At 42.3% G+C, this 17,283-nt stretch overlaps 1 protein-coding gene across 2 annotated transcripts in view; it reads left to right on the top strand.

The window, feature by feature from the left end:
* Positions 1–15,376, top strand: part of TIAM1 (TIAM Rac1 associated GEF 1) — a 575,726-nt gene extending 560,350 nt beyond the window's left edge. For both annotated transcript variants that reach the window (XM_089659507.1, XM_089659508.1), the window contains 3 exons: positions 1,296–1,383; positions 9,126–9,298; positions 11,292–15,376. In XM_089659507.1, coding sequence (XP_089515633.1) covers positions 1,296–1,383; positions 9,126–9,298; positions 11,292–11,794 — 764 coding nt within the window. In that variant the 3' untranslated portion in view covers positions 11,795–15,376. The remainder of the gene's footprint in view (positions 1–1,295; positions 1,384–9,125; positions 9,299–11,291) is intronic.
* The last annotated feature ends 1,907 nt before the right edge of the window (positions 15,377–17,283 follow it).

Below are 17,283 nucleotides of genomic sequence, written 5' to 3' on the forward strand. Positions count from 1 at the left end.
TGTTTATCTTTGCCTATTTACTGTGTCAGCTGCTAATTTTATTTGCAAATTCCCAAGCACAGGATTTCTATTTAATTATTTTGGGGAGATTTTTTGCCACCTTCCACTGCCTGTGCTTCTCACTTTGTGACAACAGGCAGGGGATCTCCTGCTGTCACTTTGTGACAACAGGCAGGGGATCTCCTGCTGTCACAATTTTAAAACCGCGTGGCCATGTGGAGCAAAAGTTTCCTGCAAATAAATTAAATTGTTACACCCTAAGTTGTAGTTCTCAATGAACTGTGAGGGTGCTGGCGAATGCTCTTCTAGTTCATTGATCTTCCCGCCATTCAGTAACTACCTGCTTGTATTGGATGCACGGTCGTACTGAGAGTCTGTAGGATCTGGCATTACACCTGTGATCCGCTAATCATGGATGCAATGCTGTAAAGAAGTGGTGTTCAAACTTTTGACTCTCCTGGTCCACATTGGAAGAAGAGGCATTGTCTTTGGCAACACATAAAAATACACTAACAATAAGGCCCTATTCACACTTTGCAATTTTCGCTTCAAAATCGCACTGCAATTATGGTAAAACACACATGTGTTTGGTTGCCATTCATTCTTAATGATACCTCAAACGCAGTGCAATTTTGCCATGATTGTCACGCAGCATAATCAAGAAGCAAAAAGAAGCAGTGATTCTGCCCTCACTTCAAAATTGCAAAGTGTGAATGGAGCCCATTGATATCTGATGAGCAGCAGAAAAGTTGGGCAGATGATCAAGTTTCAGCTATGTGCTGTGTGTTTAGGCTGTGTGTGTACAGAGTAGGGATGGGAGATTGCCATGCACAGTGTCGGGTGGGGGGTTGAGGCTTTGGGGGGAGAGCAGATAAAATCTGGGGAGGTCATGCAGCACTTGGCTAGCACTAGAAAGCCAGAGTCCCTGCATGTGCTGCCATTACACGGCATCCCTCCAGGCGTTCCTGGGCCCTGCTAGTTTGTGCTGTCCACAGCTCCGGGTGCTGGTTCAAACACGGTATCCCTCCAATTGTGAACTGCAGCAAGGGTAAAATTCTGTGTTGGGCAAAAAGATGTGCATTTATTGTTTGTTTTTTTTGTTTTTTTTTAACAAAAGGTGAACTTTTCCTGTAACTGTGTGGACAGAAATGGAGTAAATAGTTTGCTTTTCTAGGCTTACAGTATGGTAGCACACCATACTTGATTTGCATGAATTGCCATAGATATCTTTTCTTCTGTTTCATATTTGCAGTTCATTCTGTAATGTTGTGTTTTTTTTTTTTTTTCTTCACTAGATGCTGAAACAAACTCCGTCTGTGAAATTGTTCATGTAAAGTCGGAATCCGAAGGGAGACCAGAAAGGGCTTTTCATTTATGCAGCAGGTGGGCTCAGCTCTGTTGTAAAGAGAGATTTGTAGACAGCGGAGAAATACTCATTTCCTAATACAGCTACTAAATATTTTTTTATATTTAAGATGATGAGCTCTCCCTTTAATCCAGGACCTGAGAGTTCATAGTGCCCAGAGTTCAGACAGGGGCTGGCATGTATGCATTTTTCCCTCTGCCAATGTTGTTTTATAAACCAGGGTTAGGCTACTCTTAGATATTTGACAATGATCAGAAGAAATGGAACATTTTCAATTTGTCTGAGAAAGATTGTGTGTGAAAAAAGAAAAAAAATATATTTTTTTGTAGGAGACTGTCACCAGTGAAGTCAATTTGTAGGGCTGGAATTTTTCACCAGTTGTTGGTCAGACCTGTTTTGTTATCCATGTCAGGATAATCAATCACAAACTACAACCCCAATTCCAAAAAATTTGGGAAGCTGTATAAAATCTACATAAAAAAGTAAAGCAATGATTTCCAAATCTCAAAATCCCATATTTATTTCACAATAGAAAATAGAAAAGTTAACAAATGCTTAAACTGAAAAAATGTACCATTTTAAGAAAAAAATTAAGGGAATTCTGAAATTGATGGCAGCCACACGTCTCGAAAAAATTGGGACAGGGCAACAAAAAGCTGGCAAAGTAAGTGTTACTAACAAGGAAGAACATTTTGTATCTAAATAGGTTAATTGGCAACAGGTCAGTAACATGATTGGGTATAAAATGAGCATCTTAGAGAATCGGAGTGTCTCCGAAGTAAATATAGGCAGAAGTTCACAAATCTGGGAAAAACTGCGTCTAAAAATGTTTAACAATTTCAGAATAATGGTCCTCAGTGTAAAATTGCGGAGACTTTAAATATATCACCATCTATAGTACATAATATCAAATGATTCCGAGATCTGGAGAAATCTCTGTGCACAAAGAACAAGGCTGAAGCACAATATTGGATGCCTGTAATCTTTGGGCCCTCAGATGGCACTGCATTAAAAACCGGCATGATTCTGTAATGGACATCATTTCATGAGCTCAGGAAAACTTCTAAAAGTTTGCCAGGCCATCCAAAAATGCAAGGCAAAGCTCATGCACCATGCAAAGAAGACATATTTCAACACGATCCAGAAATGCCACCATCTTCTTTGGGCCAAAGCCCATTTCAAATGGTCCAGTACCAAGTGGTAAACTGTTCTGTGGTCAGACAAATAAAAATGTGAAATTCTTACTGGCAACCATGGGCGCCCCAACCTTCAGACTAAACCGTAGAAGGACCTTCCGACTTATCGGTGCTCCGTTCCAAAGTCTGCATCTCTGATGGTACTGAGTGCCGTCATGCTTAAGGAATCATCTAGAAAGGCTCCATCCATGCTGAAAGATATATCCAGGTTTTATAGCAGTATATGCTTCCATCCAGATAATGTCATTTTTGGGGGAGGCCTTGCATATTTCAGCAGGATAATGCATCTATTACAACAGTAATGGCTTCATATTGAAGAGTCCGGATGCCTAACTGGAATGCTTGTAGTCCAGACCTTTCATCAACTGAAAATATTTGGTGCATCTTGAAGTGAAAAATACGACAAAGACAACCCAGGACTGTTAAGCAGTTAGAATCCCATATGAGGCAAGAATGGGACATCATTCCTCTCCCAAAACTCCAGCAACTGGTCTCCTCAGTTCTCAGATATTTACAGAGTGTTGTAAAAAGAAGAGGGGATACTTCACTGTGGTAAACCTGGCACTGTCCCAACTTTTTTTGGAATTGGGGTTGTACATACATGTTCGAATCCCGTACCTGGAAGCATCAGTTCAATATCACTGGGCAACGCCACATTTATTTTGTGAACGTGACACGTGTATTTTTTGGATCAGAGATGAGTCCTGTTTATGGAACAATATTTTATGCAAAAGATCCCTGACAAGTCTGAATACATCTTAATGTTTGTGGACAATATTACAAAATCAAATGGAATGCAAGATTGGCTTTGAAACCGGTCAGAAACTTCTCAAGCTGACCTCAAATATAGGTCAGATGCACCGAAATTTGTCTATCTTCAAAAAGCCTTTGCCAGTCACCAGTGCATTGTCACTGTAAATAACAATTAGAGCTCAATTGAACCTTCAGGTAAATCTGCTAAATACATTCCAGGTTGCATCAAAACAGTGTTCAGTGTCCTAAAATTTTCAACAACCTGGGAAAAACAGCCTGTCCCCTGTCAGCTTGCTGCAGAGTAGGACACTTTTGTGTGGAAGCAGTGGTCTCTCTGCAGAGGTTCAATATGCCCCCTATTGAGACAGACCTATAGGTGTCCATTTATGACACAGAGAATAGCTGCGATTCCGAGGATTGCAGCTATTCTCTGGTCATTCACAGTTTATGACACTTAGGAGATCAGCGGAGAACATGTTCAGCCCTTCACTGGAGATCTGTGTTCTCCCTCCAGATTCTCCAGTCCAGACCTAGAGAATCGGAGGAACCACACACTAAGCAGTGATAATTTACCTCTGCTTAGTAAACTGATCTTTTACTGTAATCTCGCGATATTATGGTAAAATCAACCGTTTTCCAGTGTTTGTAGACCGTTCTCCAGTGCTTGTAGACCGTTCTCCCTTTGTTCGGAGAACTGCTTCATAAAAGGCATTCACAGGAGAACTGTGTTCTCCGAGAATGCCGGAGAACTGAGCAGCAATCATTTATCGCTGGTTTATAAACGGACACCATAGTTCTGTAATCAGCACACATCAAGCTCCCTGCTCATTGGAAAGCTCTGGTTCTATCTCAGTGGGTGGGGGACAGACCTCTGCAGAGAGATGGCTGCTTCCATACAGAGAGGAAGGGTCCTTCTCTGCAGCAAACTGACAGTGGACAGACATTTCTGCTGAGGCTTTGGTTGTTTTCTAAAGATAAAATACTGTAGGACTTTGTAGAGTTTTTGTTTTGATGCACCTGGAATGCATTTGGCTAATTTACACTGCAGACCAAGCTGTGCAAGAAAGTGAATTTGGGACAGTCTTTGATTATACTATAACATGCAAAGGATGCTTACAGTGGTCACATTTTATTCACATGGTGTAAAGCGGTGTTAAACGCAAAACCAAAAATGTAATATATTGCAGCTTACCAATCTTTAGATGTGACGGCTGTATTAGTTTACTTTTATTAAGCTTTTACCTCTGTTTTCACCTGGTGATTTGGCCAGTAAAGCTCCATGTACACTGCAGCTGATAAACTCACATTTAGGAGCTTTTCTGCATTTTTTTTTCAGCAGCCCCTGAACTCTCCCTAATGTGTTCCTATGTGTCCATGTACACATCGTCGTTTACAGGCAATTTAGTTTACAGTCGTTTTTTTGAACGCACCAAACTTGCGTTCAGGAGTAGATTTTTATCAGCATTTCAAATGCCAAATGCTTGCAAACGCGGCTAACCGCTTTTATAAGCGTTTGGAAATTTTTTTTTTAACTCTTCCATTTCCAGATGTTGTCCAGAACCTTTTCTCATCATGAAAAATGCATGCAAAGTGTTTTCCCGGTACTCAAATGGACCTGGTACACCATACGTTGAGGTTTTGCATGACAGAAAATATGTTAGACACTGCTGCAATAATTTCTGCACAGAAATGAGCTGGAACACATCCAAACACCACAAAAAAAAAAAAAAGACAGATAATCTCAACTGCTCTCTCTCTGTTGCTGCTCTCTCTAAATGTCTGGAATAGTTAATTTTTTTACTGTTTTTCAGTGCATTCTGGGCATTTTGGAAGGTCTCCTGAGCTTATCTTTAAAAAACGCTTCTAAACACAAATGCTCATAAACGCGGTATGCAAACACGGCTAAACAGACAATTTTTAACCTACGTTTTCCAGCAGTCAGTTTCCATCGTTCAGAAGTGTCCCCACTCTGGATGAAGGAGCACAGAGACACTTTTGGAGAGCAGCATTTGTTAATCTGGAGGGAGGGGTGTATTAGATATACTAGGATTTAGATACACTAACAGACTGAAGCCAAACCCCAGCTAACACTTTATAAGCAGTTGCAGCAAACTGTTTTTTTTTTTTTCTTTTGGGATAAAGGTTTTACATAAAAGCTGATCATTGTAAGCACCCCTGCCAGTGGTAAATGGTTTGTCTCAATCCTCTAAATGCCACATCTGCGGGACAGCTTGTTGTTTTGAAAAACAGACTTACTCACAGGTGAAACTAAGGGGAAAGTATCCTATAAAGAGAAACAAATGCAGCTACCGCATCTAGGAATAGGTAGGCTACAACATAATAAATATTTGCTGTTTGAGTTAATACCATTTTAAGCACCCCAGACACCATTATGGTTTGTCCCAATCTCTGTTACTGTCCAGCTTGGTCTATCAACATGTAATTTGAAGAAAATATAAATAAAGCCATGTGAACTAAATACTGAATACTATAATTACAGGTATTACCTGCATACAGTCATCAGAATACAAAATATTTTGTGGTGCTTTAACAAAACTCTCTCTGAGCACTGTTTGTATGTTTGTATTTAAGTTGGTAACACAATTAAATTCCTAAATAATTATAGAAAATTAATTCTGTGGGGGAAAAAAAAAAGAAGCAGTAGTGGGAGCCGTTGCCTGTCAGAAAAAGGATTGTCACTTATGTGTGTCAATTTTAAAAGAGAAGTTTTTTTATTTAATCATACTTAGCTAGGTAGAGCATCGGTCTGATGCTGCATCTGTCCCCTGCCAGCTCTAAGGGTGAGAGCTGAGTGATCAAACACTACTGATCACAATGTTCTCCCTGCCGCTCTGAACAGAGAGCAGTGACTGTCAGTCATCACTCTCTGCTCTGTCCCTCCTCCAGCACTCACTGAAGTGCTGGGCTGTGGAGGGGGGGAGGGAGCGACTTGCTCAGGTTCTCAGTGGCTTGCTGAGAGGCTGAGCCAGGTGCCGGTCCCGGCCCCTGGGTGGAACCTGACCATATGGTCATGATCTTTCCCAAAGCTGGACCGGCTCTGTGACGTCAGCTGACAGCAGCCTTTAGCCCGCTGTCGGCTGAAACCGGGTCACAGGAGTGCAGATCGAGACTCCTGAGATCCACAGGAGAAGTACTACCAAACTGTGCTTCTCCTTTAAGTGATGGTCCACTTTAACCTCATGTGTCTACCCTTAACACATACAGGGATCTATGCCATACCCAGCACCCTAATAAAACAAAACCCTCTGTTTTTAACACAAACTGTTAGGGCCAAATTGGTTGTTTTGCAGGCTGGCTGGTAAGAGTTGCTGGGAAATCCTTTGTTTGTGATGTGCATTGCCGTTCAAGGTGAACCTTACTGCTAAGGCTGGTTATAGGTTGGGACAATTGCCATTTTTTGTGTAGTTGGCTTATTTGGATGCAGGGACGCACTGGATGCCTTTGCTGTCATTTTGGTTTAGCTGGGCGTCACGTACGTCCCTGTACCTTTTTAAGGAGGGATGGGCTCTTCCAGGCACACCTGCCCTTAACCTATCCATTGATATATGTGCTCCTGCTATGGAGACTCTGGAGATTTTAGAGTTAGGTCCCATGACGCCAATCCCTCCACTGGCTTCCGATTGCGCAACGGATCAAATTCAAAATCCTAACGCTGACGTACAAAGCTGTCCACCATACTGCCCCGAACTACATCACTGACCTAATATCCAAGTACCGCCCAGCACGCACACTCCGCTCCTCACAAGACCTCCTCCTCTCTAGTTCCCTGGTCTCCTCCTCCCATGCCCGCCTCCAGGACTTCTCCAGGGTGTCACCCATCCTCTGGAACTCCCTGCCCCAGCCCATCAGATTATCACCTACTCTCCTCTCCTTTAGGCGCACCCTGAAAACCCATCTCTTCAGGGAAGCCTACCCCACCCCCTGCTAACTTGCCGACCTCCTCCACTCTTCCTACCACTCCATCCCCCACAGCTATCTCCTCCTGTGCCACCATCCCCTCCCTCCTAGATTGTAAGCTCGAAAGAGCAGGGCCCTCGAACCCCTCGTGTATCACATTGTATTGGTATTCTGTCACATGTTCTGTCCCCCTTTGTAATGTACGGCGCTGAGCGAACTATTGGCGCTTTATAAATACTGTATAATAATAATGACGCAGGACAGTGGCTTACGTATGTATTTGCAAATGTGTGCAAACAAAACCCTGTTTTTAACGCACACTGTTAGACCGGGCCAAATTGGTTGTTTTGCAGGCTGGCTGGTAAGTGTTGCTGGGAAATACTTTGTTTGTGACCCTAATACCCGTACTCCCTTTTACTCTCTTTACCTTCTCCAGCCCCTTCTTTTTTTGTTACAAACAATGTCTTGTAATATTTTACCTATATCCTTTTTTCTTTTTAATTAATTTTCAACAAGAAGAGAGTATGTAAACACAACACTTCTTATATCTGAAATGTGCTTCCTTTGTGAGAAATCCCTGGTGTTTCTGACAGTCCCTCTGCTTTCCTATTAAAAAACTGACCACACTAGGTAGGAGAGCACAGCGTAGTCAGTACTCTAGCTGTTCTGGGAACTTGGCCTGCTGTCTTCCAATGATCAGACTTGTCGTGACACGGCCCTCCCAAACTACCCCCACCCCCCCTGCCGCACAGCAATTTACTGCGAAGAACAGTGCACTGCTTTTTCTCCACCCCCAACTCTCTATGCAGTTGAGAACAGAGGGTTTGTGATCATTTATTTAAAAAAAAAAGTGTATATAATTTTTTTTATATCTATACACAAATGTTTTGCCTTTCGTTTCTATTTTAAATGGAATGGCTTATTTTACAAGGTGAGGGTTTGCATATTCATTTACCTAAAAGTATGTAAAGCTGAAACTTGTATTTCTAGTTTTAAACAGAGTAGAGAAGATTGAAACCTTTGTTCAAGTTTTTATTGCTGCTGGTGTCCAATCTGGGAAGATTTGCCCTCTATGTGCCCTGGTAATAATTGAAATGGGGAATCAAAACATTTTACGGGTGTCACCAGAACAGGAGGTGAGGGGAAATCTTCAAAAGGGGACACCTGTTGCTGTAAATGAAGATTTCCCATCATTTTTGGAGAAACGTGCTTTTACTTCTCGTTGTCTTTCTAGGATAGGAAGTGAAGGCAAATCTCCTAAAATAAGATACAAGCAGGAAAAAAAGCTGATCGAATTGAACCATCCCCTATTTATGACCTCTTATCTCTGAAAGAATAAGTCACACCCACTCTAGAATGCTTCTTAAGCCAGCCACTGCCAGTGTTGATGGGGGAATCCCTTCCGCAGAGCCATTGTGTTCTCCCGGTGGGGACGGCTCCCCTAGCCAGGTGAATAACACAGTGATTCCTGCTAGCAGCTTTATTAACTGCTAGCAATAATTGCATGTAAAATCCAACAAGCTGGCTTTCCATACCTGGTTTGAATCTTGGCCAGTCCCTGCTGAACTGGCTGAGATTTGAACTGTCTATGGTCACTTTACTTTGGGATAATGTTGCTCTGAATGTGACACGGGTTTTGACAGCAGAGAGTAGTTGGGTTAATGTTATCGAAGAAAGTCTAGGTTACAACCATCTATTTAGAATGTCCTATGTATACAAAAATATTTTACTGCAAGTATTATAGGTCTGCCATTCAAGGAGTATTATGCAATTCATACATACTGTGTACCATATGGTTTGCATTGCAGTTTTACTTGTGTTGTGCACATGTGAGCACTCTAGCAGCGCTCTACTCCTCCCTGTATGACATTCATGTCTTCCTATCTCTGCAGTTCTCCAGCGGAAAAGAAGGAGTTCCTGAGGGCAGTGCATTCTATCCTACGGGACAAGCATAGGAGGCAGCTGCTGAAAACTGAAAGCTTACCAAATTCCCAGCAGTATGTCCCATTTGGGGGGAAGAGGCTTTGTGCACTGAAGGGTGCTCGCCCTGCCATGAATAGAGCAGGTAATGACAATATGGCACACTGACCACCATCGTCCGTTTAGTACCAGTCTAGGCTCAGATATTGTTTTGAAGTTGTATATCAATTTGTAACTTGATTCACACTGATCTCCAAAACGGTTTATAGACAGAGACATCATCTCTAAAGGGACCACTTTACTTCCAAAAGCACCAGACATCAGTCCTTACAGACTCACTTTTTTTCATTTCAAGGGAACCTGTCAACATGACTGTAATTTGGCCTAGCTAACGTTTCTACCAAGTTCTGAATGCTGCCATAGCCAGATTTCCAAAAATCATGCCTGTTCTGGGCAGGTATGGTGGTATGTAGATAAAAGAAAGCCGACCGCTCAATCTTCCACAATAAATGAGTTTATTGATCCAGGTGTGGTACAAAATAATACAGGGCCTACGTGTTTTGACGTGTAGACTTAGGGCTCATTCACACTTGGCTGTTTTACCAACGCTTGTCAAATGCCCCTATAGCGCTTGGCAAGCGTAGGTCTGGCGTTTGCGGAGCGTTTTTTAACACTCGGCAAATGCTCCGCAAACGCCGCATGTGCGGTTTAGCGGCGGTTGCTAGGCGTTTGCCGAGCGTTAAAAACACCCCACAAACGCCTATAATGCAGTTTGAATGGTGTTACCGCTCCGCAAATGCCCTGCAACCGCGTCGCAACTGCACTGCAAACGCAGGCCGGGCATTTGTGGAGCAGCACCATAGACTAGAATAGGAGGCTTCAACGCCTCCTGACTCAACCAGAGGCGTCTGTTTTGCCGCGACGCAACGCAAACGCTCCCGTTAGAACAGCACCATGTGCTGTAATGTGCAGAATTGGCAGAGACGTTTGGGAAGCGGTAAAAACGCTTCCCAAACGCCTCTCTGCCACCTGCACACAACGCTAGTGTGAACGTAGCCTTAGTCCTAGCCATGGCTATAACTAAGGCGACACACCTACATGGATAAGCCCTGTATTCTTTTGTACCACAACTGGATTAATAAACTCATTTATTGTGGTAGATTGAGCTGTCGGCTTTCTTTCATCTACATGTTTGCTCGGGTGCTAGGAAGACACTACAAGCTAGTGCACCGACCGCTCACCACCGTGGAGAATTGCAACAGGTGTTTTCTACTATATTTAGGCATGGTGTTCTATATGGTCCTACAGAGCTGCATTGTGCCCCAAAACAAGCAATACGTTGCATCCACAGGCAGCATGGGCCTGTAAGGCTGCAAAGTAGCCTTGGCTGTACTAGATAAGGTGCTAATGGGTCTAGTTAGTGTTTTGCATGCAGAGCTAGGTAGTCTTAGATGAAGGCTGTCAGCACCTAGTGTGAGCTCACCATAACTCACAAAGCTGTCATTTAAGGAAATCTCTGTTGTCAAAGAGAAAAAGAAATATTTCTTTGATAGAGGCTGCCATAGATTGCCTCTCTGCATACTGGCCTCAGGGCAGTGGAGCAGCTATTCAGCATCACTGTGAGACAGTTATGGCCTTGGATATAATATACAGCTTATAGTTCAGACAATGGCAGCTTCAGGCTTGGCATAATGGCTGGTTCCCTTTTTAAAACCAATTGATATGGGAAAGCGGTTCTCAAGAAACAAGTTTTTTTTTTTCTCTCCCTTACATAAGAGGGCGACTAACAGCCCTCAGGTCATAAAGTTCAAATAGAACTCTTCTCTGATGTTAAAACCTAGTGCTGCCATGGATACCTGTTCAGGTCTATGTTTATCTTTGCCATTTTTTCCCTTTCTCAGTCAGCCCCCTTTGAACATATTTGATGATTGACAAGATCTGAATTCTATACTGTTGCTGGGAAATTAATGAGCTGCGGGTTATAAATCTCTAAAGGGCTGTAAATGCAAATATATTAACTGTTTTCTAAAGGGCCCTGTAGGATTTGTCACAATGTTTGTTTTGACATACAAATGAATTTTCACAAAAAATGTTCATTTAAAAATGTCCTCTTTCTGATTGGATCTTCTGTTGTACAGTCTCTGCTCCCAGTAGATCTCTTGCCCGGAGAAGACGCCTCGTTAGGAACCGCTTCACCATAGACTCAGACACGGTTTATTCAACAAGCCCCGACAAAGAGTCTGAGCCTGAGGCTGAACCCAAACCACCTCAGCAGACAAACAATAGCGGTGACACTGACCGCTGGGTGGAGGAGCAGTTTGACCTGGCCCAATATGAGGAGCAGGAAGACGTGAAAGAAACAGACATTCTCAGCAGTGATGATGAGTACTGTGAGTCCATCAAAGGTGGTTCCATGGAGAAGGATCTAAGCGACCAGCTCGAAGCCACTTCCCTCTCCAACAATCCATTGGATAACATCGTCCAAAACACTATGAGCACTCATGCTTCCCGTATGACCCAGCTCAAGAAACAGACTGCCTTTTCTGGAATGAACGGTAGCATAGAGAGCACCACCGAAGAAGTCATATGGGTGAAACGGGAAGACTTTGTACCAGCCAGGAAACTAAACACAGAAATCTGACAGTCACTTTTATCGCTCTGTACAGGTCAGAATAGGTGACGGCGTTCCATGCACTGTGGAAATGTAATCCTCCAGACTGCACACTTGCACACAAAACGTTGGCAGCTAAATTGGCTGCAGAGCCGTACTGGGTTACAAAAACGCAAATGCAGAATCCTGTTACATAAGCCCAGCGTCCTTCAGTCACTAGCAGGTCGGGGCTGCTATCATTATTATTATTATTATTAATTTTTATTTATTATTAAACAATCAGGGTTGGACAGAAAAAGGGTCATGTACAAAAGTGGTCAAGAAGACACAAGGCAGCGCCGAGTCTTGTAAAGAGAGAGCACAAAAGAGGGACTTATGTTGTGATCGCTCTGTTCTTTGCTCCCTGCACTTTCCCTCGTTTTATGAAATTTGTTGTGTTGATATTCCTTTTTTCCCCCCCATCACTGTAAAAACATGTTCCGCTACTATAGCTTTGTATTCAAAAAAAAAAAAAAGTGTTTTAAGGGATCGTTTGGAATTTGTGCAGCAAAAGCCGTTTTTGTTTTTTCCAGTCTTACATTTTATATTTTAATTTTGGCATATTTGATGGTTATTTAAGTCATGTTACAAAATACTTTTAATTACATGTCAAGCTGAAAAAAATTGTAATGATGCCAAACTCTTCACAGAGGTGGAAAACTTGAAAAAAATGCCTATAGGTCTTTATTTTTTCCTTTTTGTATTTATAGCTTTTAAATCCAGGGACACCAGGGGATATGGGGCATTTTATGTTGTAAGCCTTCAGAGAAGCAGATAATCTAGTCTTTCTTAGGAGATAGGACACACTAGTTTTCTACACATATATATATATTTAATACAGAGAGCTTGGGGAAAATAAAGCTATCCATAGTTTTGCAGGAAGCATATCCTAATTTTTCTAAGTCATTCTTCCATTCTGGTAGCAGTGGCACCAGTTCAGACCCAGCCAATCATTAACCATTCCAATAGGGCATCTCATTACTTATTGTATGTTTTATCCTTCCTTTCTAAACGAAAGGTCCAGGTTGTATAATAATAAAAAAATACAGCCGGATCCTCTACTTCTGTAGCACCTTCGGGACCCTCATCCTGATGTTTGCACTGCTTGAAGGACTTAAGTCCAACCATTCCAAATAGTGGTAACTTCAGAAAACCATATGAAAGTGTATCTCAAGCCAAAACTTTTTCTTAGTTGTAAAAGAATGGGAAATTACTAGAATCCCTGTCTGGGTTTTTTTTGGGGGTGGGGGGTTTGCTTTTTTTTCTTCTATTCAGGGCTCAGTTGGAGAGATGTATTCTCGCTTTCCTTTCTGCTGACAAGGTTTCACCAGACAGGAAGTGAGGGGAACTCTCCTGTAGTAACAAAGACAAAAAAAATGCTTTTCTTTAGTAGACAGGGGGAATGTTAAAAATCCTGTCAGATTTTTACATCTATCTGCATCTCTCTCACAGCTTTTCCCTCACTCAGAGCCAGGACAAGGGGTGGGCAGAAGGGACAGCTGCCCCTGGTGCAGCACCTAGGGGGAGCCCCTCATTGCAGGCAGCTCCAGTGACTGGCATTTTCAGGTCTGCTCTTACAGCTACTGCTGTCATTATGCACTCCAACATGACCACTCTTCACCCAGTCCACCCACAGCTGACATGAAAAACACATCTTGCAAATAACTTCTAGCTGTGAGAAAGCAAGCAACTGGCCATGCATGTGCAGTGTACACTCTGTACCAACCATAGACAGCTGGAGCAAGGGGTCAGAGAATGGGTGTAGGGAGGTACAACCATGCTACATCATACATTAGCAGCAGGGGAAGAGCTCTGTGCCTCATTCTTGCCTTGGGAGCTGGACAAATCTGTTTCAGTATTGCCCCCACTTCCTGTTTTGTGGCGCTGTTGTCAGCAGGACAGGAAGTGGACGGAGCCACAGATAGCAATAAAAACCCAACAAGGGTTCAGATGTTTTCCCACTCAATCCAATACTAGAATAAAACATTTCTGGCTCAAAAAATGTAAGGGTATGATTGTATTGCAGGGCCACAAAATAGGTGGCACTTGTGTTGAATTGCAGCTCAATACCAGTAAATCCCAGGTACTTTGGTAGGAGATGACTTAAAGTGACTTTGTTTTCATATGATACTCCCCAAAAATAATTTCCATGCAAAGAAGATAAGTCAATTCTTCTCCTGCCACCCGCCCTGCTACTGCTTGACCAATTTTTTTCAAAAACTGTCTTTGAAGTGTCTTGTTGATGGTTTCCTGCTGGGCTCAGTGGCTTTTTCCCATAGACATGTCACTAAATACCACATTGGGGTAGGGGTTGGTGGACTGAACCACTGAGCAAAGTGTGGGGGAGGGAGGAACCAAGAATCCAGCTTTCAAAGAAGAATTGGTTCCTAAACAGTCTGATCAGTAGGCTTGTGGCAGGAGAGGTAAATCTATACAATCTTTTTTCCAGAGAAACTGTTGTTGGAACTTTTAGCAGACAAATTAGAACTACCTTTTTAAAGACCATTCCAAGCTAATATCCATTTTAGGTGGTCGTCTCTAGGTTGATTCTTCCTCTATTTATTTTCCTTTTTTTTTTCTCAGGGACTCAGCAAGGTGTCCTCACTAGACATTCCCAATCATGGCTATTACAATGCCAAAAAAGGGTGTAATGATCCATCTGGTGGAATTTCCTTCAAATATATTCAGTTGTTAGATCCCACAACAAGAGTGTGGCACCTACTAATAGGTGTGGCAATGGTAGGTCAGGAACGCTGAAGGGGCTAACGCTGCTAAACGCCCAAAGAAGTCGGTTAGTTATATAACCCACTGGCTTCCATCCAAAAGCAATATGAAAGTTTTAGATGAACTTGCTCTTAATTTTATGTTGAACCTTCCCCCACCCTATTCACCAAACTACATGAGCTCCACTATATTTTTAATAAAGTTTTAACTGCAGTACGTTGAACGTTGACACGTTCATGTTGTGAAAAGAGTTTGACATCTTCATGTTGTGATAACGTGGTGGAAACAGCTACTTAAGATCTGTGCCGGGGGCCTCACAGAAAGTGAAAACCTTTGTTTCTAGCTTTTTTTTCCTGGTCTTTCCTGGAACGGTAAGATTTTAAAGTCAATATTCACAATGCTAGCTATGGTTCCATTGTGACGTGTAAAAGTGAGGAAGTAATCTTGCTACGCTTTGCAGTCCTAGTACAACTTATTTTGGTTAATGTGACAGTGAATCTTGCAATCCATGAGCAAAAGCTTCTGACCAGATATTTTTTTTCTTCTTTTCGTAATTCTATTGTCATACTATGCCATGCGCGGTTCACTAGTGTACGCCCCCCCTCAACACAATATTCAGAGACAGTCCTGTGGTGTACCGTTCCAAGCTGAGATATGGTCCATTGTGAACAACTGGAATTTCTGGTGCTTTTCTCGGTACCGTTATATGTACATATTGTCATGACATGTCGATGTCAAATGTTCTTATATATTTCTTTTATAAGCTGAAAGAAGGTCTATTTTTATGTTTTTAGGTCTATGAATGAAAAGTTGTAAATGCTTGTCAAAAACAATAAAATATGGAATTAAGCGGTTTGTTTCCAGGAAGATCTTATTGTACGTTGCAATGCTCCTCTGTTCATGTTCATAATTTATACATGCTTCTAATATATGAGGGTCCCAAGATGGTTAGCTGCACACTGGGCGTACATAATACGCCATGACACACCGCTACTGGTATACACTAGTAAAAAAGAGCTGGTTCTGGCGCACTCTACAGAAAGCAGTCCAAGGTTTGTCCAAAGGGTATTACATGCTGGTCTATCTGGGGAATGTCTATAATGATCCAGTTGGTTTAGATGCTTGACCCAGTGGCTGTTGCTTGCAGAAAGAGCTAGAAGGGACTCTGCAACATATAAGGAAGAGCGAGAAGCAGGACCTTCTGAGTGTAACATAAAAGCACAGACTTTAATAATCAACAAATTGGCAACTCAAAGGTAGAAGATAAAAGGCTCATCAAGTCCAAAACACCACTGTGACATGCCGGTCTGGTCCTGCCGTACCCGCTGTGATGGATCCCAGTACTTCCTGGATGGTTCAGGAAATCAGATTCTAATGTTATAACTTGCAGATATTTGATGTTTTTTAAATACATTTCCTCCTTGAAGCTTTCTTTGTAAACTGTTCCCCAACTGCGCTGCTTCTTGCTGTTCTTTGTCTGCTCCCTGTGCCACCAGGACCTATGGGGTGTTGGAAATGCGTGCTGCTGAGATTAACACTAGGTTCACATCTCTGCATGTGAAACGTGCTGCACATTATCAGATGTGCAGGGGTGCCATTAATTCTTAATGTCACCCCCACGCATCAACAATCGCAGCACATTTTAATGTGCGCCAAACTGCATAGTGCCACAGCACTATGTAGTTTGGTGCAGTGCAATTGGGAAAAAAAAAAAGTCAGGGATTCTTTCCCCATGTCTCTTGTGGGTAGGGCAGTCCATTGAAATGAATGGGCTGCTCTAGCTTGCGATCTGCACACGCAAACGCGTGCACAGATGAGAACTGAGCCTAAAACTCGCAGCCAAGCACAAAAACTATGTGCAGCCATTCAGAAGAAGCAGAAAAAGGGACACGGAGCAAAAGCCACTGCCCTTCTCCTCTTCAACAGCTGTGATTGACAGCTGCTTTGTGTCCCTTTTGTACTGTTTATGTGCGCAGCACTCCAAACTTGCACCACCTCTGGATTTAATAGCAGCTTGCATTCTATGACGCATGGATTTAACCATCGACAAACAGTATTCTTCATCAATCCAGCTCCAACTTTCTCTTTTTGCAGTTGCCAGATCAACTTTGCAGGTCGGATCGGAGCCTTGTCATGGACCATTTTCTTTCATTTCCACCACAGATTTTCAATTGGATTGAAGTCCGGACTATCTGCAGGCCATGCCATTGACATTAGATGTCTTTCTTGAAGGAACGATTTTATGGCTTTTGCCCTATAGCAAGATGCATTATCATCATGAAAAATGATGTCATCACCAAACATCCTTTCAATTGATGGAATAAGAAAAGTGTCCAAAATCTCAATAAAAACTTGTGCATTTATTGAAGATTTAATGACTGTCATTTCCCCTGCACCTTTACCTGACATGCAACCCCATATCATCAATGTTTGTGGAAATTTGTATGTTTTCTTCTGGCAGTCGTCTTTATACATTTCATTGGAACGGTACCAAACAAATGTTCCAGCATCAACACCCTGCCCAATGCAGATTCGTGATTCATCACTGAATATTACATTCATGCAGTCATCCATAGTCCATGATTACCATGATTGCTTTTCTTCAGCCCACTGTAGCCTTGTGTTTTCTGTTTAGGTGTTAATGATGGTTTTTATTTGGCTTTTCTGTATGTAAATCCCATTTCCTTTAGGCGATGTCTTACAGTTCGGTCACAGACATTGACTCCAGTTTCTGTCCATTTGTTCCTCATTTGTTT

Source organism: Staurois parvus, unplaced genomic scaffold (assembly GCF_062004578.1).
Source record: "Staurois parvus isolate SC_StPar_1 unplaced genomic scaffold, SC_StPar_1.0 ptg001162l, whole genome shotgun sequence".
In the NCBI taxonomy this organism is placed as follows: Eukaryota; Metazoa; Chordata; class Amphibia; order Anura; family Ranidae; genus Staurois; species Staurois parvus.